The sequence below is a fragment of the Spea bombifrons genome, chromosome 5 (genome assembly GCF_027358695.1).
Source record: "Spea bombifrons isolate aSpeBom1 chromosome 5, aSpeBom1.2.pri, whole genome shotgun sequence".
Taxonomy (NCBI): domain Eukaryota; kingdom Metazoa; phylum Chordata; class Amphibia; order Anura; family Pelobatidae; genus Spea; species Spea bombifrons.
In genome coordinates this window covers 17,214,875-17,240,024 of record NC_071091.1, presented here as the reverse complement: position 1 = coordinate 17,240,024, position 25,150 = coordinate 17,214,875, and the positions used below count along the sequence as shown (strand labels likewise).

The window sequence follows — 25,150 nt, the reverse complement described above, 5'->3', positions numbered from 1 at the left end:
TAAAGCCACTCGGTCCCCCTTTACAACTATTATTACAAATATAGAATGAGGTACTAGTTTAAAACATGATGCAACTGCAAGATTGTAGCACGGAAAAACAATAAGAGATGTACTTTTATATTAATGTTTAAGTGTTAAGACCAATTATAATGATTCATATGTTTTATATAGGGATATGAATTAGTATTACAAATCATCTGGAAATGGATAGTTCCCTTAAAAGCAGCAACCAATCACATGAATGTGGCCTGAACATCTGTCTCATTTAACTCCTCCCCCTACTGCCTCTACTGAAGCAGGAAGCATTCTTGTGCACACTTCAAGAATGTGTGTCCATTCTAGTCAAGTGGTTATCAGCAGCCAATCACAGCTATACTATCTGAACCCTGATGTTTTATGAGCATACTTGTGATTGGTTGCTACTGATTTCAGAGGGAGCTCAGCTCCCATAAACTTCGAAGTGGGTGCTACCGAGCAGGTGCAGGAAATATGCTTCCTGTTTCCAATCGAGGCAGCCACGGGATAAGTTACATAAGAGGCCTCAGCTTAAGAATACATAATGCATTAACTGAATGCAGAAACATGTATCAAAGTCCATGAAAAATGGACTGCAAACTTACATCAAAAAGAACAACAAAATTTTGGGGTCTAGACAGCTCCTTCAAACACAAATAGGGGCAATATTTACATATCTGGGAGTTATTTAATTTTGTATATAGCGCCATCATCTTCTGCAGAGCTGTACAAAGTGCTTGCATTAGTTTCAAGTGAGTTGCCTTTTGATATCGGTGGTACTTTTCTGGTCGGATACCTCATCGGAAGAAGATTATAGAGATTGTAACAAGTATAGTTGGGCAACCCAGCACCCAACTTGGCCTGGCTTTAGAGAAAGAGAAAGTGGGACCCAGGCTAGCTAAAACTCTTTCCCTTTGGTAGATCCCGGCTCAGTCCACTTGTGGCTCAAGGAGATCTGCTCCATTTCTTCAAATAACACACCTTCACAAACATACTTTGCAGTAGTGTCCACCGGGAAAGGGGTAGATGCGACACGAGAAATAACGATACTTCCGTTTCCATACATGCATCAAAAGAGGCACAACCACAACTCAGAAAGGCCGAAACTGGAATGTCCATTTATTATAAGTGTACAACATTACAACTTTTTAAGAATAGTATTTACGTTTTTCACATTAACACAGATTAGCATTTTAAAATAATGGATGGAAAACACTTTATATTAAAGAAATATCATTACGTGCCAAATTCTACATACCATATTTTAAAATAATTCAATAATTATAATGAACAGTCCAGTCTAGTAGACTAGAGTAGATTAAAACTGCTTAAACACTGCTTAAAAATAGGCTACATTGTCTCATGAAATAACAAATAGAGTATTTCTTTCTGCATTTTAAGCATATGCATACAAGAGTATGAGTTTTTTTATTTTTTAATGTTAAGTAATTTATATCATCCTATATAAAAGATTCTTGGGCAAACAGGCGGTTCTCTACATTCGGCCCATCTAGTCTACCCGTTTTTCCTTATGTAAAGACTCAAACCTCAATCGGCCCTTGGTCTTATCTTACATTCCGGATAGTCAAATGACTATCCCATGCATGTCTAAATCCCTCACTGTATTCGCCTCAACCACTTCTCCTGGGAGGCTGTTCCACTTATCTATCATCCTCTCAGTAACCTAAAGGGTAGCTGTCTATTGGCACACATAGTAAAGCAAAAATTTATTTTACCTAGGCTGCAGGAAAGACAACTTTGCTCATAAAGGTAAAAACAGAGGGATGCATGTCTCTTATGTTGAAATAAATGTTCTGGCATTTAATAATAATAATAATAATAGATTAAAGCTCTCTGTGTCCTCGTCTTACCCTGCTTCTTCTCGTCTGGTGTGTCTGTCTTGTGCGTCATGAGCATAATAACATGTCTACATGGTCTGGCTTGGTCAGTAAATTCTTCCTTGTGGCTCAAGAAGAAGATACTTCTTTAAAGTAGCAGGTAATGGAAGCTGTGGGATACATTGGTGAGAATTCTTCCATAGGACCGCACGGATTGCACACCTGGCCAAGTGCATGAGGGACCTGGGGGAGTTACTGCAGACTTCAAAGAGAGATTCATAGAAGTCCCGGTGTCTCTGTAATATACCAAATGATATTCAGATAGAGAATGGTGGAGCCCTGTAAGTACCAATGTGTTAATGCCCCCCCAGCACTGAAGGAATGAATGGCTACGTCACCAAAAATACTCGATATTAACCAAAGGAACATGAAAACTATTTATATGTGCTGTGTTAACATTTTATTATTATTCTTTTTATTATTCTTTAACATACAAAACTTCCATACGATGCGTTAAAACGGAATTGGCTTTAGTAAAGGATAGGATGAATTTTGCTATTATGGTCTGACATTTACTTATTATAAGTGAATAAGTAAACTGTGGAGCGGCGTTATCAGGTCTTATAGTTTGAATGGACCACATGTGTACACAGATGAGCAATAAATACTTTCAGGGTGTATAGATACTTGATACTTACAGGTCATTTGTTTCTCAGGTACAGACAAATTATTACCTGGAATACATCGTCTGGAATTGCTTTTCTCCACCTTTCTGTTGATTTAATGTATTCGTAAGCATTCACCATAACTTCAACTGCCTTTGGGTAGGAACTGCATTCTTGGATCACCTGGAAATACAACACTTGCTTTTTAATATTAAATATATTGTTGTAATATATGCAATATGGAATATGCACAAACCAAATAAATATTAATCAACAAGAACGGATAATGTATATCTTGTAAATTATACAATTATACAATTTCTATGTATACTATGGGTTTTTCATATCTTGAATAATTATTAAACCTATAGCTGGTGCTTTTTGTCAGTCAATTACACATTGTTTTGGAGAAAAAGTTCACCTCCGGAAAGCTGAAATCTATACCTCAATTATATTTCACTCATCAATTACCTGTCCTGAAGTTATCTCCCCTTCTTCTTTCAACCAAGGGCTGCTTAAACCAATCCACTTATTGGGGAGGGATAATCATTGAGATACAAAGAGAACTGCTTCCAGTGTTACACATAGAATGCTCATTTTTATGTATATTCCCACCATAAACCCTTTTCCTGGTGATTTGTGTACAGGGACAGATCTTACCCTTTACCGGGTAATGAGAGTAAGTGCAGGAGGAGAGGTGTATGACATCATAGCCAGGCATTTTCTGTCATTCACTACACTAGTGCCTTTTGCTAAATGTTAACATGCTTTGTAAGGTGTTTTTTGTCCACTATATTCCAAACCTGGCCAGAATTCCCTTAAAACAGATTACACATGTGCCTAGGAAGCAAGTTTCTAAGGATCATCATACACATTATTCTTTTTGACCACAATCCATCATTTAGAAGTACTTCTTCACCATGTGATAAAAATCATCCACTTATATGGTTGGGCTAATCACCCTGACCCCGGATTAGATCACTTTAAATATAATCATCCCACCTTGTGAAACTGTGGGGGGTAAATCCTTGCTGCCCCGTGATTTAAGAGTAACTGGTAGCAGATTTCTGGCTGAGCAGCTGCACGGACAGAAGTCACTTTTAATACATATTGTAGCGGTGCACATCCATTAACATCCATGGTGTTGGCCCCAGCGCCCGCTTCAAGCAGCATATGCATTAGCACATGGTCGCAATTCCAAGCAGCCTTATGAAGAGGCGATTTAAAATCTTCATCACGACAGTTGACATCAGCATTATAGTCAAGTAACATCCTACAGATAATGTGATGCCTGGTGCTGTATTTCTGTTCCTTGATATTGAGTGCCCAGTAAGCCGCAGTTGCTAGTGGAGTTTCCAGACTTGCATTGACGCTGTGAACCAGGGCTCCATGACTTACGTAAAAGGCTACAAGTTCAGGGATTCCCAGCCGGCAAACAGTGTGAAGTGGGGTTTCCTCCATTTGATTGTTGGTTGCTAAGTTTATATTTGCTCCTATAGAAAAAATAATAAAAAATTATTAGTATCACGGACATTCTGTAACTGCAGGAACCTATCTGCCAAAATGTTTGGCACCATCTTTGTAACAGGGCAGCAAACTCCAGACCTTGATACTGGCAAATACGCTACAATCTTTGGATATACAGCTTGAGTACAGGCAGTAAATTCACTAAATTACGATTTTATAGGCAGGGATACAAAGAATTCCATGGCCTGCTTGTGGCTCTCGAGGGATGGAGATTTACAGCGCTATGTTATAACCAGCTAATGCCAGGGACCAAAGGGCAATCCATCCTAGCTTGCCTAGGGGCAGATGACAGTAAGGTTGCATGAAATCTAGAATTAACAAGGGCACCAATTTTCCTTGAACTTTGTCTGATGGGCGCTGCTATCTTCCATCCAAATAGTCCATTCACCTCCTTTGAATTGGGTTAAACAAGCAAAATATACGTTTTACCAACTAATGCATTGTATGTTGAGGACATTATTTGATCAAGATGCTTTTTGAGCACTGTCCTGCTGGGTTGGGTAGCTGCTGAATCATGGGCCAGTTAAGGAGATCCTTTGATCTCATCTGACCGGCCCAGAGAGCTGTAAACTCTTTGCTGCATAGACCTCCATCATTAAGCTTTAAAGCAGAGCTCTGTGAGGTGGATCTTCCTATAAGGCAGAGGCCCTGGCCCCAGTCCACTTCCCACAGGGGCCTGTCCATTTCCAGCCCTAGTCGCTGCTCGGCACTTGTCCAATACCCAACACAGGTTGGGTACCTGAAGTGTTGGGGGTTATGAAACAAACATCTGCTGCATGTATAGACTAAAGATTGTTGTTAAAGAGTAATCTGCAAGCCAAAAGGACTGTTGCCAGAATATAAGATATTTGTTGAGTTGATTTACTGTCATTTTGCCTGATTTAGATGTCTTACCGCTCCAGACCAACTCTTTGGCACACCTTATGGACTCTTTGGTTGTACAGTAGTGTAATGGAGTAAGTCCACTAATTGAAAAACTATTCAGCTTGGCTCCATGGTTTATGAGAATCTTGACGCAGTCTATATTGGCAATGTCACAAGCAACATGCAGGGGGGTCTTCCCATTGGGTTTAGTATTGATAGATGCATTGTGTTCTAGCAAAACCATGATGCTTTCCAGGTGTCCAAACATAACAGTGATGTGTAATCCCGTAGCCCAGGATGATGCTAATTTATAGCTGGGCATCCAATAACCTGAAAGGAAAAACAGATTTTATTATAGAAGAAAATTAGCCAATTTATCAGTTCAGTTATTCAGAACAGTTATGCAACCTTTAACTAGTCAATGGGGTTGATGTATCCTCTAGATTGTAAGCTTGTGGGTCCTCTTCACCTAATGTATCGGTTTGTCTTAGTCTGTCAATTCTAGTTTTGTCATACCCCTTGAATGTATGGATTGTAAGAAGTGCTGCATAAAATGTTGGTGTTATTTCAATAAAAGTTAATAATAATAATAATTATTATTATATAAAGGATTAGGGCAGGGATGTCCAAGTTTTTTCTGCAGTGGGCCACTTCATCAGAATTGTATATCAGAATTGTATACGTGCGCGGGCTGCACTCATTTTTCACTGTGAGAAAATATGGCCTTTAATAAAATATGCAGATTAAAATAAAGTAAATGACACAAAACCTTTACTTTTCCTCTCACTGATTTCTGGGCCTAGAAAGTTTTGTGACTACAAATTCAGGATTCAGGATAATTAAAAATGAAATAGTTCTATTTATTCTAGGGATGCATCAAAATGAAAATTCTGGACCAAAACATTCACGGTCCATTTAGCCAAAACCGAAAATGACCCCCCACCTTTAAAAATAATAATAAAAACTCACATTTTTAATAAAAGTAGGTAACACACCACAATTGGACAAAAAAAATTACTTGGCATGTTAGCAATCACAATCCTATCATACCCAGGCAAATGCTGGTACCTAGGCATGATGGGACTGTGCTTGCTGTGAGCAATCACACTCCTATCATGCCAAGTCAGCCTGTACATGCTGGTACAGGGTGGCTGTAAGTGATGTGTAGACCCCATACTGCTGGCAGCATCAATACACAAGGGGGGCAGCTTGCTAGGTTTCAGCATGTACTGGCTGACTTGGCATGATAGGAGTGTAATTGCTAACAGCAATCACAGTCTCATCATGCCTAGGTTCCAGCACTTACACATCCAACCAGTAAATGCTAGAGCCTAAGCATGATGGGACTGTGATTGCTGTTAGCCAAGTCAGCCAGTACATGCTGGTACAGGGTGGCTGTAAGTGATGTGCAGACCTCATACTGCAGGCAGCATCAATACACAAGGGGGGCAGCCAGCTAGGTTTCAGCATGTACTGGATGACTTGGCATGATAGGAGTGTGATTGCTAACAGCAATCACAGTCCCATCATGCCTAGGTTCCAGCACTTACACATCCATGCTATCACACACACTCATCCATTCATATACTCATTCATTCACAGATTCATTCCCTCAATCACGCATACTCATTCAAACACCCCCCCACCCCCTTACCTGCACTGCAGCTCTCCGCTCACAGACTTCAGCAGGGGGCGTGGCCTCCCTCTGCGTTCTCTGGTACTGCACAGAGGAAGCAGGACTGGAGCAGAGTCATGTGATGTCACGTACATTCACGTGACTCTGCTGGGTTCCGCTTCCTCTGTGCAGTACAAAAAACCCTCCCACAGGTAAGTAGCAGGGCTCTTGTTGTAGCAGGGTTCGAGGTGCGGCCCGAGTAAGATCAGTTGCCCTGGCTGCCGATCTTACTTGGGCCGCACCTTGAGGTCTCGGCTCGCGGGCCGCATGTTGGAACGTCCCTAACCTAGACAATGACAGCTGAAAAATGAATGACAATGAAAAATAATCGCTTTAAAGGGATTTATTAGGTTCTCTACAAAATGAGCACAAGAAAAATTGATACATTTTAGTCATGTTTTCTAGACAGTCAAAAACAAGGTCTAGAAATGTATAGATGGGTCTAAACTCAATTACCGTACTGTTAAAGGCAAGTGCACACAGGAGTGTACATCTACCCTTCAACTGACAGATGTAATTCAATTGGTACCCACCATTGCAATGCGGGTCAGTCCAAAATGTTTCCAAAACTCAGAGAGGAGTGAAGGCAGTGGGGTCATGTAACACAATTTAATGTTGCCTCATGGTAAAAGCACACCCTTACACATACTCTCACATTAACACATACTTATACATTCACCAGTGAGCTTATGCTTCAAGACAGACTGAGTTGCCTCCACTTAATGCATAGTTAATATGGGAAGATGTTTTGAAAGCACTATGCCTCATACATGTTCAACATGCGTACTGGATTTGGAGAAGTGTAGGTGAGAACAAACCATGCATTTTTTACTTCTGTTAAGTCATTTTACTAGTTTAGGTGGGTCATAGAATCAGACCCACAATCACTGTGAATACATTTGATATCCAGAATTGACTATAATTGTACTAGAATCTAGGGGCTAAATAACATCGTAATAAAAATCATTATAGTGTCATCTTATAAAGTAACCCAAATAATACTTGCCTAACACCTCAATCTATCAAGCACACCAACCACATCTTTCAGGTATGTTTTTGGGTTTGTATTAACAATTTATACAGGTTTGGTCTGTAATAAATTCTACAATACATTGCTGGTTTGTCCCTTTTCTTTTTAGTATATGCTGGCTCACCATATGATGGTATATTTAGGTTGATCTGGAAAGATATCAATGTTCACAGCCAGAGACTGAATTGCAAGTGGAGCAAAATGTGATACTTTTTATTACTCATCAATCCTGCTGCAGTCCATCACGTTGAATAGAATAACCTGTGTAACCCTTAATATTAAAAAGCACTTCTGCATGTGATGCTTTCTGAATATACTATGGCATGTTGTGTACCCTCCAGACTCAACAGGGACGGCTGATAATGTCATGCTGATCATACCTGGTTTGTAGGAGGCCAGAGTTAAGTTCTCATCTTCTACTTCAAAGATGGTGTCCACATCAATTTCCCCTTGAGATAGCAAATTTTCCAGCGTTACAAAATCATTTTCTTTCAGAGCCTGCAGAAAGCTTTCTTTAAGTAGCTGTTTAGACAGAGTGCGAGTGCATCTCTTGTCCATGTCCTTGTCCATGTCTGCTGTTTTACAGCGTCCAGCTCAAACGACAACACATTCTTATACCACATGTCTGCTAACCTATTACCCTGGCTGTGCAGTTCTGGAGACACTTGCAGGACTGGGTAACATTATCGCAGAGGGAGAGTCTATTTATACACAGAGTTGGAAGAGATGTCTTTAGCAACTGCACTTGTGTCAATCATTAAACGTAATTTCATATATTGATGATTATCAGCATTTATAAGAGTTTGCTTTAGGTTTATATGGAGTTAAAATAATAACTCTCAGCATTGATAAACAAGCTAAGTATGCGCTAGCTAAAATGTATATAGTCAATATAAGCTATAATTCTTTCAATTATATAGCACTCTTTCCTCACTAAGCCCAGCTCTAGGCCAGTTGTTACCCTTCCCGTAAAAACTGAGGCGCTCCCTGTCAATGGCTACAAGTAAATGTAGTATTAACTGCCATAAAATATTTTTTCTTGCAAAACAGCTCAAGTCCTTTTATACAGGCGGCTAGGGTGCTGAGGTTTTCACCATCAGGCTTTCTTTCTTGCATACAAGAAGGCGTATGGAGCCCTAGGGGATATTTTGGAAGGGGAACAATTTGAAGGAGTATGATTAGAGGCATGGCTATGAGGTTAGGCGTTACTGATACTTTTTGTGTGAATTTGGGATCTATTGATATAAATGTAACTAAAAAAAACAAACAATTTTTAAACAATTTTCAATTGTTCTTCAAAAAAGGGGACTAATTCCTTCTAGACGCCAAAAGGCAATCAAATAGCTATAACTAATCTAGTCCTTATAGCCAATGAAATCTATTTTTTGCTAAAAAAATTTGAGCCCATATTTCAAAGCATCGAATTTGATAGCACAATGTCTGTGGCTAGTGAATTCCACATCTTTATTGTATAAATTGACTGCTTTAAGTGGAAATTTCTCATGAATGAATGTCGTGTTTTTTGTACAGTCATATTAATCAATAGATCATTAGAGGTCAGCTGATATTAACCCTGTATGTATTTGTATAATGAAATCATATCTCCTCTAAGACTCCTTTTTTTGCTAAGTAAACAATTTCAATGTATTATTAACTAAGGAGTTCCATTCCTCTTATTAACTTAGTAGCTCCCTTTTCATAAATGACAACGTCTTATTGGCCCTTGCTGCTCCTGTCTGACATTTAACACTGTTTATTATCTACATTTATCCCCAAGTAATTCTTGTTCAATGGCTACAAATTGTATACTGTGTACAAAGGGCAAGGTAAAGGCTTTATCTAGTTCTGCGCAGAGTAACCAGTTCCCCATAAGTTGTCACTGCTGACTTTGCAGCAAAGACTGGAGCAGGCAGGAAAGCATCCTTACACTACAAACATGGGAAAACTGCTCAAAATAACCCTAGTTGGGATTATTTTAGCCTTTGTAGCAGAAAGGATAGTGAATCTGGGGTAAGTGACTCTTTAAATGCAAAGCCTGATAAAGTGTGACACTTTAAAAACTTTTAAGACTTTTAAAGTATACAATAACTTTCTGATGTGGTGGGGCGTTTATCTACCCTGCACACAGGAGAAAAGGGGGTTCTGTAACATGTAGTGTGATACTTGTGATCACTGTGTGATCTAAGGATAGTCAAATAACTTTTTCACTGTGGCTAGGGGGTGTCTGGTGGTAAGGTACGGTTGAGAAATGAATTGGTTAATGAAACCTGATAAGTGCTGAAGCAAAGTAGATTCTTTAAATGCTTGAGGTGCATTTATGTTTATTTGTATGGCAGAAACGGGATGTGAAGTTGAACTCATTATTGTTGTTTAGGACAGTATAGGACTGCTTTTCTTCTGTCTGCAGAGACAGATGGGTTACGGACTGTGTGGGGTATTAGGCAGGGTTGTTTACACCCTGTGTGAATTGGCATCTCTCCTGTGTTTTGGCACTGACTGCACACATAAGGTGTTTGATGATTGTATTGTTCTTGTCCATATTAAATACATAATTCAAACATTCACAAGTTGGGTTGGAAAAAGTCTGTGAACCCCTAAGCTAATTACTTTAACAAAAGCTAACTGGAGTCAGGAGTTAGCAAATCTGGAGTTCAATCAATGAAACAGGGTTGGAGGTGTGTTTTAGAGCTACTTTGACATAAGACACTCACACATTTTGAGTTTGCCATCCTCAAAGTAAATCTACTACAGAATGATTTAAAAAAGAAAATCTGATTTTTGGAGTGGCCCAATCAGAGCCCAGACCTTAAGCCATTAGAGGTGCTGTGGAATGAACTCAAAAGAGCCATTCACATCATTCACATCAGACATCCTAGGAATATGGTTCAGCGCAAGCAGATCTGTAAGGAAGAATCATCTAAAATTATTTCTGGACATTATGTAGGTCTACTGGAAGCGCTTTGTGGATTTTGCTGCCAAATGAGGTTTGACCAGTTATTAAGTCTAAGGGTTAACTTTTTTCACCAGCACTGTGAACTATTATTTATTATTCCCGCTATATATATACAGTCATGTGAAAAAAGAAAGGAGACCCTCTTTGAATTCTATGATTTTACAAAATAGGTTCCATAGCAGGTCTAAAAATTAGGATGATACAATTTCAGATGAACTACAACACATGACAAATTACACCTTATCATGATCTATTCAACAAAACTAAATCCATGTGTGAATAACTAAGTACACCTTATGATTCAATAGCTTGTAGAACCTTCTTTAGCAGCAATAACTTGAAGTAATCGCGTGGGAATTTTGGCCCACTTTTTAGCAAATCATCACCCCTCTACCAACGTGCTTGACAGTTGGTATGAGGTGTTTGTTCTAATATGCTGTGTTTGGTTTTTACCAATTGGGCGCTGTGCGTTATGGCCAAACATTCCCACTTTGGTCTTGTCTGTCCGAAGGACATTGTTCTAGAATTCTTGTGATTTGTTCAGTTATAAACGTAAGCCATGATGCCATGTTCTTTTTAGAGAGAAGATACTTTCTGCTGTCAACCCTTCCAAGTAAACCACACTTGTTCAGTCTTTTTCTAACTTGAACGTGAACTTTAACATTTAACATGCTAACTGAGGCCTGACGACCTTGGGGTGAATTTGCTGGGACTTCCACTTCTGGGAAGATTGGCAACTGCATTGAATGTTTTCCACTTTTGAATAATATTTCTGTGTAGAATGATGGACTTTGTAGGTTAACACATTTTTTATTTGTATTGACAGCCATCGAACAAACTTTTCACGGGAGGTGTTACCCAAAGACCTTCCCAATTGTAAGCTGTTAAAAGGAATTGGTATGTGCCTGAAAGTTTATTGCGATTATAATATACGATACAGTCATATTATTTGCTGTGATTGTTTACCTTACTACTGTGAATAATGCATCAATTTTGTTTTCTCAAAGTATCTCATGTAAAGTCTGTCACTAAAACCGGTCACCTGTCTTCTTGCAGTGTTGCAAGTTAACCTGGTTGTCTCATAAAACCATACAGGATTCACTACAGGTTCATAGAGAGGCATAAAGGGGGTGCAATCACCATCAGTTCCCCCCTAACAGCAGTTTACTGAGCAGGTAAAAATGGCGGACCAAACAGAGCTGTATAGCATAGAAATACTCTGCACAGTATAGTAATGTAAATAAAATGCATGACTGTTTCTACACATAGCAAAAGGGAGAACCAGCTGACAATTTGTTGTAATCACAGAACAGTAGTAGTAAATGCATATCCTAAAAAACATGGGAGGAAAAACAATCATATCCATCTTGCAAAAGCAAAACAATTTGTGATTTAATTTGTGTTGCTACTTGCACTTATCCTATAGGCCTTCACTTCTCAACTTTTTGGTAAGATCAAGTGTAATATCTGTGAGACAATGACAGACTTGGTCTTTCGGCCTAAAAGCCTGGGTTATGATTGAAGTTCCCTGGTTTGGTCCTCCAGGGTGTAAGAGCACTAAGTGCTATCCAGGACGCGCATGACATTTTTTATTTTTAGTGCTAACACTCCATATCATTCTGGTAATGCCTTGCCCCATTAGAATTGGTGGTGGTAAATTAGACCCATCCATGCTCTGCCTTATCCTGGTGATGCCTCACGCCTGGAATAAATTTGGGGACACCTATGTGTGGCACTTATGTTTTACCTTTTTTGAAGTGGAGGGAGGCTGCATATCCCCACATGAGGATTGAAGGTCCAGAAAAAGAAGATTTGAATCACCATCTACACATGTACACATGAGGAGGGAATACATTGGGGTCATATATATATATATATATATATATATATATATATATATATATATATATAGTATATAGGTTTTTAGGTAAGAACAAAAAAACCCAAAAAATTTAGATAGCAAATAAATAACCAACCAGATTAGAAGTTTCAATGCTGCTGGTATATCATGCAGTCCCATTTTATTTTTATGTTTTGCAGCTAGCACCTGTTTCATATGACTGAGGGGCAGACCATATGAAAACTAAAATGCACTATAGTGAATCCCCAAAAGTTTTAGGCATATAGGAAGCCATACAGAAGCTTTTGTGGGTTTATGGATTATTGTTTGGTAGCCCTGCTCCATTGTTACGCAGTTATTATATGCCTTTTGTCAACTGCTACCACAAAACTACTGGCCAATCCGTTCAGAAGGTTTTGAAATTAACTCAATTCTTTGACCTTCAGTTATCTAAGGGCACAACTCTGATTTGAGATAAGCAATCATCCAATATGTTGTGCTTCAAGGTTCTGTTTAATTTGTATAGAGTACAAAGGCTACTAAATGAATAATTGCGAAATCTTTATGTTTTAATTGGCAGACACTGGGTATCTTTAAAGGTGTAATTCCACCAAAGAAATGTTTTATTAGTCTCACAAAAAATTTAGTTTTTAAGTATTGTGCTAATTTTCTAGTCCTACTTTTTAATATAATGTTAACTGGCTGGGTGTTAAGACTGAGACATTCTATGGCAATATGAGAAGACATGAGAGTGTAAATTGTGCTAAACTGGCTAATATGCTGTCACCTAAAAACGTTATAATATGCAAAACAGCCATTTTAAGAATAACTAAGTGGCCCTGGCACTTTAAAGCCATCATCCACCAAATTACTTTTTGGCCAATGGAGCTACACATGGAGCTGCACTTTTTTATGATGTTGGCTATTGTAAACTCATACGGAAACTCTTTACAGAGGCCGGGTCAGAAGATATTGACATTCTCCCCAATGGAGTTGCATTTCTTAGCTCTGTAAGTATTAATTTCCTGTGAGTTCTTGAGAAACAGATTTTATATTCTTAAAAAAAATAACTTTACTCATGACTCGTGATAAACTTTATTACAAATAAAAATACTTTCACGCAGCCGTGAACATATTTTTACAAGTTAACACTTTGCATTAATATACTGTTTCCACCATGTATATTTATTTATATATAATAAGGTTGCATCCATATTTTTTAAGCTAATTTGTTTGTTATTAGGGTTTCAAATATCCTGGTTTGATTAGCTTTGCTCCTGAAAAACCTGGAGAAATATTTCTGTTGGACCTGAATGAAGAAAATGTACGACCAACTTCATTGCGATTCAGTAGAGGGTTTGATATTTCCTCATTTAATCCTCTTGGTATCAGCACTTATATTGATGAGAAAGGTAGGTGACCATTTGTGAACCAGTATTTTAAACTAGACAGACCAAGGTGTTTAGTCTTGAAATCATAGCCACGGACATGATGGTAGATCTAATGTTACAAGTGTTGCTACACAAATGGTTGCTGGTGGGCTAAATGCATCCAGGGGAGGGCTGGCAGCCTAAGGCCTGGGGGGCAAGTCTAGTCAACTGGCCCATTGCACCATCAAAGCGGCTGCGAGTGGCCGGTGTGCACGCACCGCATGCCTCAGCTCTTCATCACACCCCTTTTAAGACGTGGGAAGAGGAGCTGAGGCATGGCCGTTGGGTCTGACAGCCGCATGATGCAGGGGCGTACCTAGAGTATTTGGCACCTGTGGCAGATCCTGTATGTGCCCCCCCCACACACACATACACACTTTAAAACTGCATAGTTTCTATGGTTAGGCAAACATTGACAGGGGTACAGCAAAATTGTTATCATTATATACTGAGGGATTATGCGGTACCACCGTCAATGTGTGCCTATACATTGAGCCAGACACTGACAATACTGCACTACAACCCCTATCACTATATACTAAGCCAAACATTGATGTGGTGTAGGCTTACCACTTTAGTGACTGGCATAGTATATAGTAGGGATGCACCGAAATGAAAATTCTGGACTGAAACTGAAAATTCAGCATTCACTTGGCCAAAACTGAAAAAAAAAAAAAAAAAAAAACTTTAAAATACTTTATTAAAAGTAACACCAAAATTAGACAAAAAAATCAATAACAATATTAACATATATATATATATATATATATATATATATATATATATATATATATACACATATATATATACACATATATATAACAACAATCACGATCCTATCATGCCCAGGTTCTAGCATGTGCTGGCTGACTTAGCATGATATGAGTGTGATTGCTGTTTGCAATCACACTCCTATCATGCCTAGCCAGCCACTACATGCTGGAATCTGGGCATGAAAGGAATGTGATTACGAACTCCCTATGCCAAGCTATCCCCCAACACTTACACATCCATGCTATCTGAAACCCTCATTCACAAACATTCAGCAAAACACCCATCACTCTCACACACTTACATTCAGCATAACACCCATCACTCTCACACACTTACATTCAGCATAACACCCATCACTTTCACACATTTACATTCAGCATAAGACCCATCACTCTCACACACTTACATTCAGCATAACACCCATCACTCTCACACACTTACTAATCCACTCGTCCTAAATCTTGTCCTACCTTTTCTTCTTTCACTCTCACTTTTCCTCCTCCTCCTCTTCTTCTTCTTCTTCTACTACTTCTTCTTCTTCTTCCTGTCCTTCCGGTGCACTGAGCACGGTGGGCGTGGCTTCAGTGTTGTGCGCCGGGATTTGACATCAAGTCCCGGCGCACAGCCACAGTTTCCGCGCACATCGTTTCTGAAGGCGTGCCGGCATGGTGGCACCTCTCAGATGAGCGGCAGCCGGGGAGGACCGCCCCCTCCCCCCCGCCAGGTACGCATGACGGCCGCATTCAATCCTGCTTAGTTTTTAACTTTGCGGCCGGATTGAATGCTAGTCTGCCGGTCGTCCGTCCGGCCCACCGGCCCGGATTTAGGGCAGCCTGGGGGGCAATTGCCCCTCTGCCCCCCGGCCCAGCCCGCCCCTGAATGCATCCTTAACATCTTTGCAGAAAATGAATGTTATTCCTGTACAAAACATTATGTAACATTACAGATAGGATTTGGGGTAGGCTCTGCCCACTTGGGAGCCATGAATTTAGACCACGCAACTGGTAGATCTCTGGACTTTAAGCCTATCTTTTGCGTTATACATGTGCTAGCACTTTTCTTGCATAACCTGTGTAGTGGACCTGTTTTGAGATGACAATTCCATTCTAAATAAGTGATGCAGTAAAATGGACAGGATTTTCAATAAAACCCTGGTATGTAGATAAGAGGTCCACATTGAGTCTTCAGACATTGGAATGGAAAAACTGAACTGTTTCAGTATGCTTTATGCTCGGATAATCTAAATTACGTTACACAAAGCAATGCAGCCATACTTCCAAAATTCTTTGTATATGTTTCACTTCACTAGAAAACACCCCCACATTACATATACATTTTGTATGACAAGCTCAGGCCTTGTCGTGGGAGAAGCTCACTGGGGTTGGCCCTTCACAATATACAGTGATATCTTGTATTTGAAATGTTAACCTGAAAACTCCTAGGTTAGTGAATATTTTCCTTAAAAAGGTGTAGCTATGAGTAATGATATTTGCTGAACAGTTAAAATATTTAAAAAAAAATCTGTGTCTTTACTGCTAGGAAAACATCCCACCATGTGTTTTCTAAAAAAAAAAATAACTAAGGGAAATGTTTCTCAACCTCCTGAAAAATTGCTCAGGAAAATTACTGCCCACTGCAACGCATTAATTTCAATGAGTAGAATGGGAGCTCTACTGAGAATGTGAAAGAAATGTACTGATGAATGCTTCCTACTTTCTTTAGAGGCAGCTGGGGGAGGAGTTATATGAGACGACATGCTCATTTTCAATATCCCCTAACTAAAGAATTAAAGGTTATATTTAGTATCAGAGTAGAGTCTACAATATTAGAAAGCTGCCAAAATATCTTAATAAAGGATTTAGTCTCTGAGGTTTTTTTTTTTTTTTTTTTATCAAGGCAGCATGTTGATCTGTGTTTTGATTCCCCTCACAAGCAGTAACAAATAGCGAGAGAGAATTTGGAAGCTGAGATAAAGTGCCCTTTAACAATGAAGCTCCCAATGAACCTCCTGCATGATCCTTTACTGCAAAGAAGGTCTGAGTTAATCCTGATTTCCTAATTCTTTCCTAACTGATTCAGCAATACATTATACTGAGCCAGCCCTTCTTGCTGAAAAAAGCTCGCCAGCATTTTAGTTTCATAATTTCTACTAAAATCAGGGAGTTCAAATTACAGACAGAATCTTAACTCATTGATGACATCAGTGCTTGGCAGATAATATAGGATAGAATCTTATGTAAAGGGACTGGAAGTTCCTCAGTCCACTAAAAAAAAAGTTATAATACACGAGACATGTACTGCCCCTAATCCTTTTTAATAAAATATGCAGATTGAAATAGAGTAAATAACACAAAACCTTTACTTTTCCTCTCACTGATTTCTGGGCCAAGAATGTTGTTCTCTGAAGTGACTACAAATTCAGCAGGGTGTTTTATCTCTGAATAAGTAAAAATTAAACAGTTCAATTTATTCCTACAGAAAATAAAGTACCAGAGAACAGATGGCCAAATACACACCAGGACAGGCTCTGCCACACCGACACCCAAACACACACACCAGAACAGGCTCTGCCACACCGACACCCAAACACACACACCAGGACAGGCTCTGCCACACCGACACCCAAACACACAGACCAAGACAGGCTCTGCCACACGGACACCCACGTCTGGATGGGCTAAGCTACAACAACTAAAAAAATGTATTTTCCAGACTGCTTTGTCATTCATGTGATTTATGTGAATTAAAGCCCCACACAAATGTCTACCAGCAAAACAAGGGGTTGACTTTAATTTAGAAAAATCACCCTCACAATCCTAAATGTTGGAATTTGCAGACGAAATATAATAAACTTTTTAACTTCACCAGGAGAAGAGGGTCTCACCAGCAAAATAGAAATACTAAAAAAGCCCTACATTATGTACATACATCAGCGCTACTGGTACCATAGGGAGCACTCCACTGTCTTTGGGTCCTTGCATTTATCTGGATCTTCCATATCAAGTAACTGGGACTGACACAGGCTCTGTTCAGAAAGCTTAGATTTGCTTTCTGGCTTGTCTCCTGTTCATCATACACAGCATTTCTTGCCCATCTCTTTTGACTCCAGTTTATGTATTTGTAAACATGTTCAAAGAGGCATTGAAATAATGGAAACCCAGCATATACCGTATTGGCTCGGATATAGGCCGCCCCCGTATATAGGCCGCACCCTAAAAGTTTGGTGCTTTTTTAAAGAAAAAGTTTTTTTCTTGCTGCCACTGTCCTCCTCCTCCCCCCCGAGATATGCTGCCACTGTCCCCCCCCGAGATATGCTGCCACTGTCCCCCCCCGAGATATGCTGCCACTGCCCTCCCCCGAAATATGCTGCCACTGTCCTCCTCCTTTCCCCGAGATATGCTGCCACTGTCCTCCTCCTCCCCCCGAGATATGCTGCCACTGTCCTCCTCCTCCCCCCCGAGATATGCTGCCACTGTCCCCCCCCGAGATATGCTGCCACTGTCCTCCTCCCCCCCGAGATATGCTGCCACTGTCCTCCTCCCCCCCTGAGATATGCTGCCACTCTGCCCCCCCCGATTTACCAGAGCAGTCTCCCGGGTGTCTTGCGGGGCCGGCGGGGGACATCTACGCAATACGCATATACAACTTCCGGTGCCGACACTCAGCGGATGTGCCAGCACCGGAAGTTGTATACGTGTATTGCGTAGATGTCCCCCCCGCAAGACACCCGGGAGTCTGCTCTGGTAAGTCTTGGGGGCAGAGGTAAAACGCATCGTGCGGACGGTCACCGGCTGCAGCGATGCGGGTAAACAACCTCCGCTGCCGGGACATCTGCACGATGTGCTTTAAAAATCTCCCTTGCCGGGAATTCCCACGGGGGAGATTGTTAAAGCACATCGTGCAGACGTGCCGACAGCGGAGGCTGTTTACCCGCATCGCCGCAGCCGGTGACCGTCCGCACGATGCGCTTAGACAACCTCCCGTGCCGGCACCCCCCCCGTGGAAAGTGCCGGCAGGGGAGGCTGTCTGAGCACATCAGAGAGTAGGATGCAGGTCCGCTGCGGGGATCTGTATCCTAACCCTGCTGCCTGCCCGGCGCCCGGGACTGCATGTCCCGGGCATGGGGGCGCTAGACCCCGAATATAGGCCACTCCCCCACTTTAAAGACTTAAAGTGGGAGAAAAAAGTGCGGCCTATATTCGAGCCAATACGGTAGCTACAGCTGATGAACCCAATTTGTGGGAAGGACTTCAGTCCTTGTAAATGTCAACTTGAATGTAAAACTGGGAAGAACTCTAAGGCTACCATAGAGTACCTGTAGATGGACATTTTGTCCATTCATGAAACTTTGTGTGATACATCGGCACAAAGCGTAAATGCCTTCTAATTGTATCTTTCATCGTAAAAATGTAGTATTTTCTATGTTGTGATTTTGTTCTGTGTTATGTCTCATTAGATGACACAGTCTACCTCTTCGTGGTCAATCACCCAAATTCTAAATCCACCGTTGAGATTTTTAAATTTGACGAGGAGGAAAATGTTCTTATACACCTGAAAACAATAAAACATGAGCTGCTACAAAGGTAATAACAATCATATGCAGTGATAGCCTACCTGCACAAACATTTTGTACTATTTTACAGCTGTATACATTTTTATTTTCCATGGAAAGCTTTGATAAATACAATGTGGAGTTTTAGATGTGTGATGTCCCTCTTTCATTATGATTCAAGTTTCACTGAATATTCAATGTTTCTTATAATATGGCTCTAAAGTGGCTCTTGAGTGACAGCCCAGGATCTGGGATTAATAAATACACCAACAGTACAGATAAAGCATGTTGACAAACCATATATAAATATTCAGCTCAGATTAATGGAATCTATCAGGTATAAGCAAATTATTATTTGTTCTCTCTAATAAATCATTATCTCTTTTGAAGATGATGTGCCAAAGGGTTCAGATGTCTTAAGTATAGTGGAAATGTAACTCATTTCAATGCCAGGACATTTTTCAGTTTAAGTGGACAGTTTTAAGTATTTTGCTATTTTTTATTTGTTTTTTCACCCCTGTGATTGTAAGATGCTGGGAGTCCTCTGTGATGTAATTATGAGGTATTTCCTGAGGCAAGCATTTGGTCCTATGGTTTGGACCTAGGTCATACATCGTGGAGCCTGTTACTAAAATGGTTAATCAATCTGCCTTATGAAATATTGCAGTTGCGTAATCCTGACCTACGTTAAATCTTCTCTTCCTTGCAGTGTTAATGACATTGTAGCCGTGGGACCCGAAAACTTTTATGCCACCAATGATCATTACTTTACTGATTTCACCATGAGACTAGTGGAATGGTTTCTGGGATTATCTTGGTCAAATGTGGTTTACTACAGCCCGAGTGAAGTAAAAGAAGTAGCTTCTGGATTGTATATGGCAAATGGAATTACCATGTCAACCGATAAAAAGTAACGTATAGCTATAAACACTTATGACAAGATGTTGACAGAATGGCAGCTTTTGAAAGCAAACATATTTTCAGGGTTAAAATGGTGCTAATGCCACAAACAGTGAGTAAGCAGGAACAGCTATAAGGCCAGGGTTTTTTGGTGGAATATTTGTCCGGACATAAAACAAGAATCAGAATCTTGGAGCCATAGAAGGCACCTTTGGAGATGGCCTTGGGCAGGGATAAGCAGGGTTCCCAGCCCCACACATCGGGGACCCTGCTAAATCACTGCTTCCTGCTCCCTCCTGCTCGTGGTCTCTTCATAAACTGTTATCCTTCGACCTCCGCACATGCTGGTAATTATCACTGTGTAGATCATCCTATTGTAGTCCAAATATCTGATTATGACATTTCTGTTTTCCTAAAGGTATATTTATGTAGCCGATTTTCTTGGTCGTGCGATTAATGTCTTTGAAAAACAGGCAAACTGGTTGCTCTCCCCAGTGAAGGTGAGAGGCTTACATTACTGCTGAATTTCAATTGTTCTTGATAATTCATAGTTAATTGTGATGCTACTATTTATTATTATTATTATTTAGGTAGTATGAGTTTATTAGTAAGAGACAACATTATTCACTATGCTAAATAACCATGCCTGGGACCTTTCCTAATGAGCTGACCCTGAGACTCTTTAATTATTATCCCTTTAATAGCCCATCACGAAGATTCTATGTAGTGACTCACCGAATGTGTTAACCTAATGACTCTGATATCGGTCCTCGTGGGAACATTGACTTGTCATTATTTAAAAATACACTTAATTGAGTCACCAGTGGATTTGATCAGGGATATCAACCACAACATACTGGCAGCACCAATTGGGAGTCTTATATATGATCAGTACAGTGTAGAACAAGGAGTCAGTTCCAGACTGTGCGACTCTGAGAATCTACCCTTTCACCCTCATGGAGCTCCAGGCTCAATGCTGCAGGGTCATGCAGCACCACGTAACTTTCATCTACTTTAGGCTCCCCTTTCTGTGCCTGGATACCTGGAGCAAAAGTTGTCAAATATGACCAGGGACATTGGAAAAGTTCCTGAAAATCAGAAAACTGGGACTGTTGGGAGATATTCTATGAAACAGTTATGTACCCATTCTCAAGATACCTTGACTTGTTATCATGGGTACGGTGAAGAGAATTACTGAATGTTGCCTCAAAATGGTTTACTTAGATATCAGGAGACATATTAAACCATACACAAAATACTAAAATAACTATCACTTGTTTCAGAGGAGATGATGATGTTTTATTTAACACATATCCCTTTTTATTTTAGGTTTTGCAGTTAGATACACTTGTGGACAATCTGTTTGTTGACCCAAACACAGGAGACATTTGGACAGGGGCACATCCAAATGGAAAGAAACTCTTCTTGTACAGTTCTGAAGATCCCCCTGGATCAGAGGTTAGTGTTTAAATTTTCGTGAAACATTTTCTTTTCAACATAGAAAAAGTCACATGAACTTTTGTGATCTTAGAGGTTTATGAAAAACTAAATGAATCATTGCAGGAATAATTCTCACGTGAGGTTGATTAGTGGGGATTAATGCCCTTAATGCCGCTCCAGGTGAAGAGCCAGTTCAACAGTGTCTGACTGCACTACCACCATCTCTAGCTTCATAAACTGTAAAAAAGGAAACATTGAGTTATTAGTTTATAATAGGAAATGTACAGCACACTGTAAAAACAGGAGGTGGTCCTGGTTTTTTTTATACAATAAAAATAAACCTCGGATAATCTGGAGTAAGGAATGAATGCTAATAATAAAATATCCATGTGGCACTCACATGGTGGTTTTGAGATTGGTTGATCCCTACACTGATCCCCTTCTGTATGCTTTCTCTATATCTGCTTTCTTTCCTCCTTCTGGCAACATTTATGGACATCTGTCCATGCATAGGCACTGGGGGGCACGCTGGGTTGTACTTATATTTCTATGGAAAGAAAGAAGTCAAATAAAAATTCATGGCTCTTAAGGTAGAGTAATAACTTTGTTAGGAACACTTGAATAAATTACTTTTAAAGAACCTTCACTCTCCAAAATGTTATTTTTTTTTTTAGGTTGTCCGCGTGCAGAACATACATTCTGACCATCCTATAGTGACCCAAGTGTATGTCAACAATGGTTCTTTGATCCAAGGCTCTTCTTGTGCTGCATTCTACGACGGGAGGCTTTTTGTAGGCACGATATTTCACAAAGGATTGTACTGTAACCTGGAGTAATCACACACATTGTGTGAAACCTTTGAAAGCGTCCCAGAGACATCAGAAACTCACCTGAACCCCTGGAAATGCATATTAGGGATTCTTGCATTTGCAAGGGTGGCACCACATACATTTAAAGGGAGCTCTCAGCTGTGAAATTCACTAAAGTGCATATGATGGCTGGAGTATGCTGTCTTCTAATCGTGTACTTTATAGTTCTGTATACTAAATAAACATATTGTATTTGGTACACAATAAGGCAACCAAACAAATTTGGTTTAAAATAATAAAAAAATCCTTCGTAAAAAAGATTCTTTATGCCTGTATAGATTTAAATGTTATAATTGAACAATACAATCCTTAGTTGTTTTGCAGATTATATTGATATTACACGTGACGTCTCTGGTTAAAGCATGTTGTACACCTTACTGACATACTGAATTATGTTTGTCAGTAGCTGTATGATGGCTAATTTTAGGAAATTTAGACTTTGGAATTCCAACCACTTGGCATGAGATACGTGGATGAGAAAATGTGTCTAGACAGCTAACCAATTATCATGTATGACTGCCTAGGCCAACTTCTCTAGCAACTGGTTTGACAGCCATGGTCTATTGATGGTGGGCGCCAAATTGCAGTAGCAATTTTTCTGATTGCGAATGATTATCAGAATCATGCAAAAGTATAATTAATTGTTTTGCCAAGGTTCATTGTCACAATATTCATTCTCATTTTTTTATCTGATCCTATGGAAGAATTAACAGTTTCCCTGTATTTTTTGCAGCACTTGCGTTGAATACTGCAGCTATAGTATTGCAAACAACAAATCCTGTATTAATGTAACCCTGGCCTCCAGGAGCACTTGTGCAAGAAGCTGGAGCCTTGGCACGCAGCAGTGGGACAACCTCTCCCCTGTGATGCAGAAGTGCTCCAGGAGGTTCAGTGGATAAAGAGAGAGGTTTCAGCTTTTATTTTAGTAACATTTGTAATTTCAACTTGTATTTTTGTCCTCGAATATGAACGGTTGCATGTTTATCTATTACAGTTATAGTGTTTCTTCATGAAATTAATAAAAACATGGCTTCTATGTGAAATGTTGATGGCATTTTAAGGCTGTGTCAGTTTCACTGTTGTGTCAGAAAGTACACATCTGTGTTGGTATGTATGTTTTCTTCATCAGTGTAATAATGAAAACATGAAGGGTGGTATGTAATTAATGGGTTTACTTCTTTTGACTTAATAAAATGAATCATAGTTTGTGATTTATGGAACAGTAAAGTGTCCATTTAGGGGGGCCTGGGGAGAGAAGAAACTTTTGCCATTGCTGACTTCTGTTCGTACAAATCTTTTTAATACAAATCTTTTTAATATTCAAATACTCATTTTTCATTATTAATCATAAGAAGTGGTGATTTTTTTTAGTGCCCTAACAAAAAATGCTGAAGCCCTCTGTGAGACCTATGGTTTGGGCCCCCAAGATCCTCCTACACATATATGCAGTTATATACCTATACACACTCTAACATACTTACACACACACTAACAACATACATACAATAACATACTAATACACTAACCAGGAGAGTTCTGGCACCTACTGGCCCATGGGCAGGAAAAGCCATGAGGCCTTTCAGACCCTTAACCCCCCCAGTAACTAATATATATATATATATATATATATATATATATATATATATATATATATATATATATATATATATATATATATATATATATATATGCACTAGAACACACGCCTTTACCATAACTGACACTCACTAAAACATTCTCTACTCTATCAACATGCCTCACTCCCATCAAACCTATCACATATCAAACCTCACCCCCCTCACGCCTATTACATATAACATATAACAATTCACAATGATCACACATAACACCATACTCTGCCACACCTATCACATATAAAAACTTAATCCCTCGCACCTATCAAACATCACACGTCGCTACCTCACACATAACACCTCATTCACTCACAACTACTACATATAAAATCTCCCACCCATCACATATAACACCTCGCTCCCTCAGACATCACAAGTCATACATGACTCCCTCATAACTATCACATATCACATCTCACACATAACATTTACTTACACGCACACACACTTACATACTTACACACAATAGCATACTAACACACATATGGTAGTATGCTTACAGCATATTAATTTATTTACAGAAACAAGCACTTTGTTGGCTCAGGAGGGGGCAGGCCATTGACAGCTCATTTTCAGACATTGGTACGAATTAACAAAATTCACAAATTTCATTAAAATACAATTTCTTACGAATCCAAATGCATGTATATTTGTCTATTATCTATTTTAGACAAGTCCATAAAAGTTAAGTTTATACTTTTCTTGTTTCAAATTGGTTTTACTTGTATATAGCTTTGGTTTATAGGGATTTAATACCCCAATCTTGCTCTTCCTTTTCTTTAAGATGTGCATGCTTGTTATGTCCTGTCTACCCATTGTACAGCGCTACGGAATTTGATGGTGCTATATAAAACAATTAATAATAATAATTATATATATATTAGACTTGGGCGCTGGCAAAAGAAGGTTCGTTTCCGTGTTTGTTTTCGGGGGAAACATTTCTTCATAGTCGACGAAATTTGTCTGTCTCTGTTTTAAGTTTGGACGAAATCCGTCCAAAATGTTTGTTTTCAGAATCCCAGTCACCTGTCCGGTTGCCATGGAAACAAGACATAAACACGTAGAGGAAGTTGAATTAAAGGACAACTGGAGTGAGGAAAAAAATGTTTCTTGAAAATCCTTTAAACTCTAATAATATCCGAGC

The 25,150-nt window shown here is 39.6% G+C and overlaps 2 protein-coding genes across 2 annotated transcripts; one reads left to right on the top strand and one right to left on the bottom strand.

Annotated features, from left to right (window-relative positions):
• Positions 1 to 1,448: 1,448 nt before the first annotated feature.
• On the bottom strand, positions 1,449 to 8,243 carry ASB4 (ankyrin repeat and SOCS box containing 4). Its single transcript, XM_053468419.1, has 5 exons — positions 7,995 to 8,243; positions 4,940 to 5,239; positions 3,521 to 4,011; positions 2,588 to 2,701; positions 1,449 to 2,149 (listed from the first exon to the last, which is right to left on the bottom strand). Exons 1-5 carry the CDS (start codon positions 8,182 to 8,184, stop codon positions 1,961 to 1,963), a joined length of 1,284 nt encoding a protein of 427 aa, XP_053324394.1. The 5' UTR covers positions 8,185 to 8,243; the 3' UTR covers positions 1,449 to 1,960.
• A 1,228-nt stretch (positions 8,244 to 9,471) lies between these two features.
• On the top strand, positions 9,472 to 23,029 carry LOC128498122 (serum paraoxonase/arylesterase 2-like). Its single transcript, XM_053468426.1, has 9 exons — positions 9,472 to 9,624; positions 11,394 to 11,464; positions 13,362 to 13,417; positions 13,651 to 13,819; positions 19,068 to 19,194; positions 19,873 to 20,073; positions 20,482 to 20,563; positions 21,393 to 21,521; positions 22,178 to 23,029. The coding sequence occupies exons 1-9, from the start codon at positions 9,551 to 9,553 to the stop codon at positions 22,337 to 22,339; spliced, it is 1,071 nt and encodes a 356-aa protein (XP_053324401.1). The 5' UTR covers positions 9,472 to 9,550; the 3' UTR covers positions 22,340 to 23,029.
• The last annotated feature ends 2,121 nt before the right edge of the window (positions 23,030 to 25,150 follow it).

Excerpts from the sequence above, each read along its gene's own strand:
- ASB4 (XM_053468419.1), bottom strand. The coding sequence starts at position 8,184 with ATGGACAAGGACATGGACAAGAGATGCACTCGCACTCTGTCTAAACAG. Across the intron at positions 5,240-7,994 it reads TCTGGCCTCCTACAAACCAG|GTTATTGGATGCCCAGCTAT; the intron begins GTATGATCAGCA and ends TTTTCCTTTCAG. Across the intron at positions 2,702-3,520 it reads ACCCCCCACAGTTTCACAAG|GTGATCCAAGAATGCAGTTC; the intron begins GTGGGATGATTA and ends TTGTATTTCCAG.
- LOC128498122 (XM_053468426.1), top strand. The coding sequence starts at position 9,551 with ATGGGAAAACTGCTCAAAATAACCCTAGTTGGGATTATTTTAGCCTTT. Across the intron at positions 11,465-13,361 it reads TAAGCTGTTAAAAGGAATTG|AGGCCGGGTCAGAAGATATT; the intron begins GTATGTGCCTGA and ends AACTCTTTACAG. Across the intron at positions 19,195-19,872 it reads AAACATGAGCTGCTACAAAG|TGTTAATGACATTGTAGCCG; the intron begins GTAATAACAATC and ends TCTTCCTTGCAG.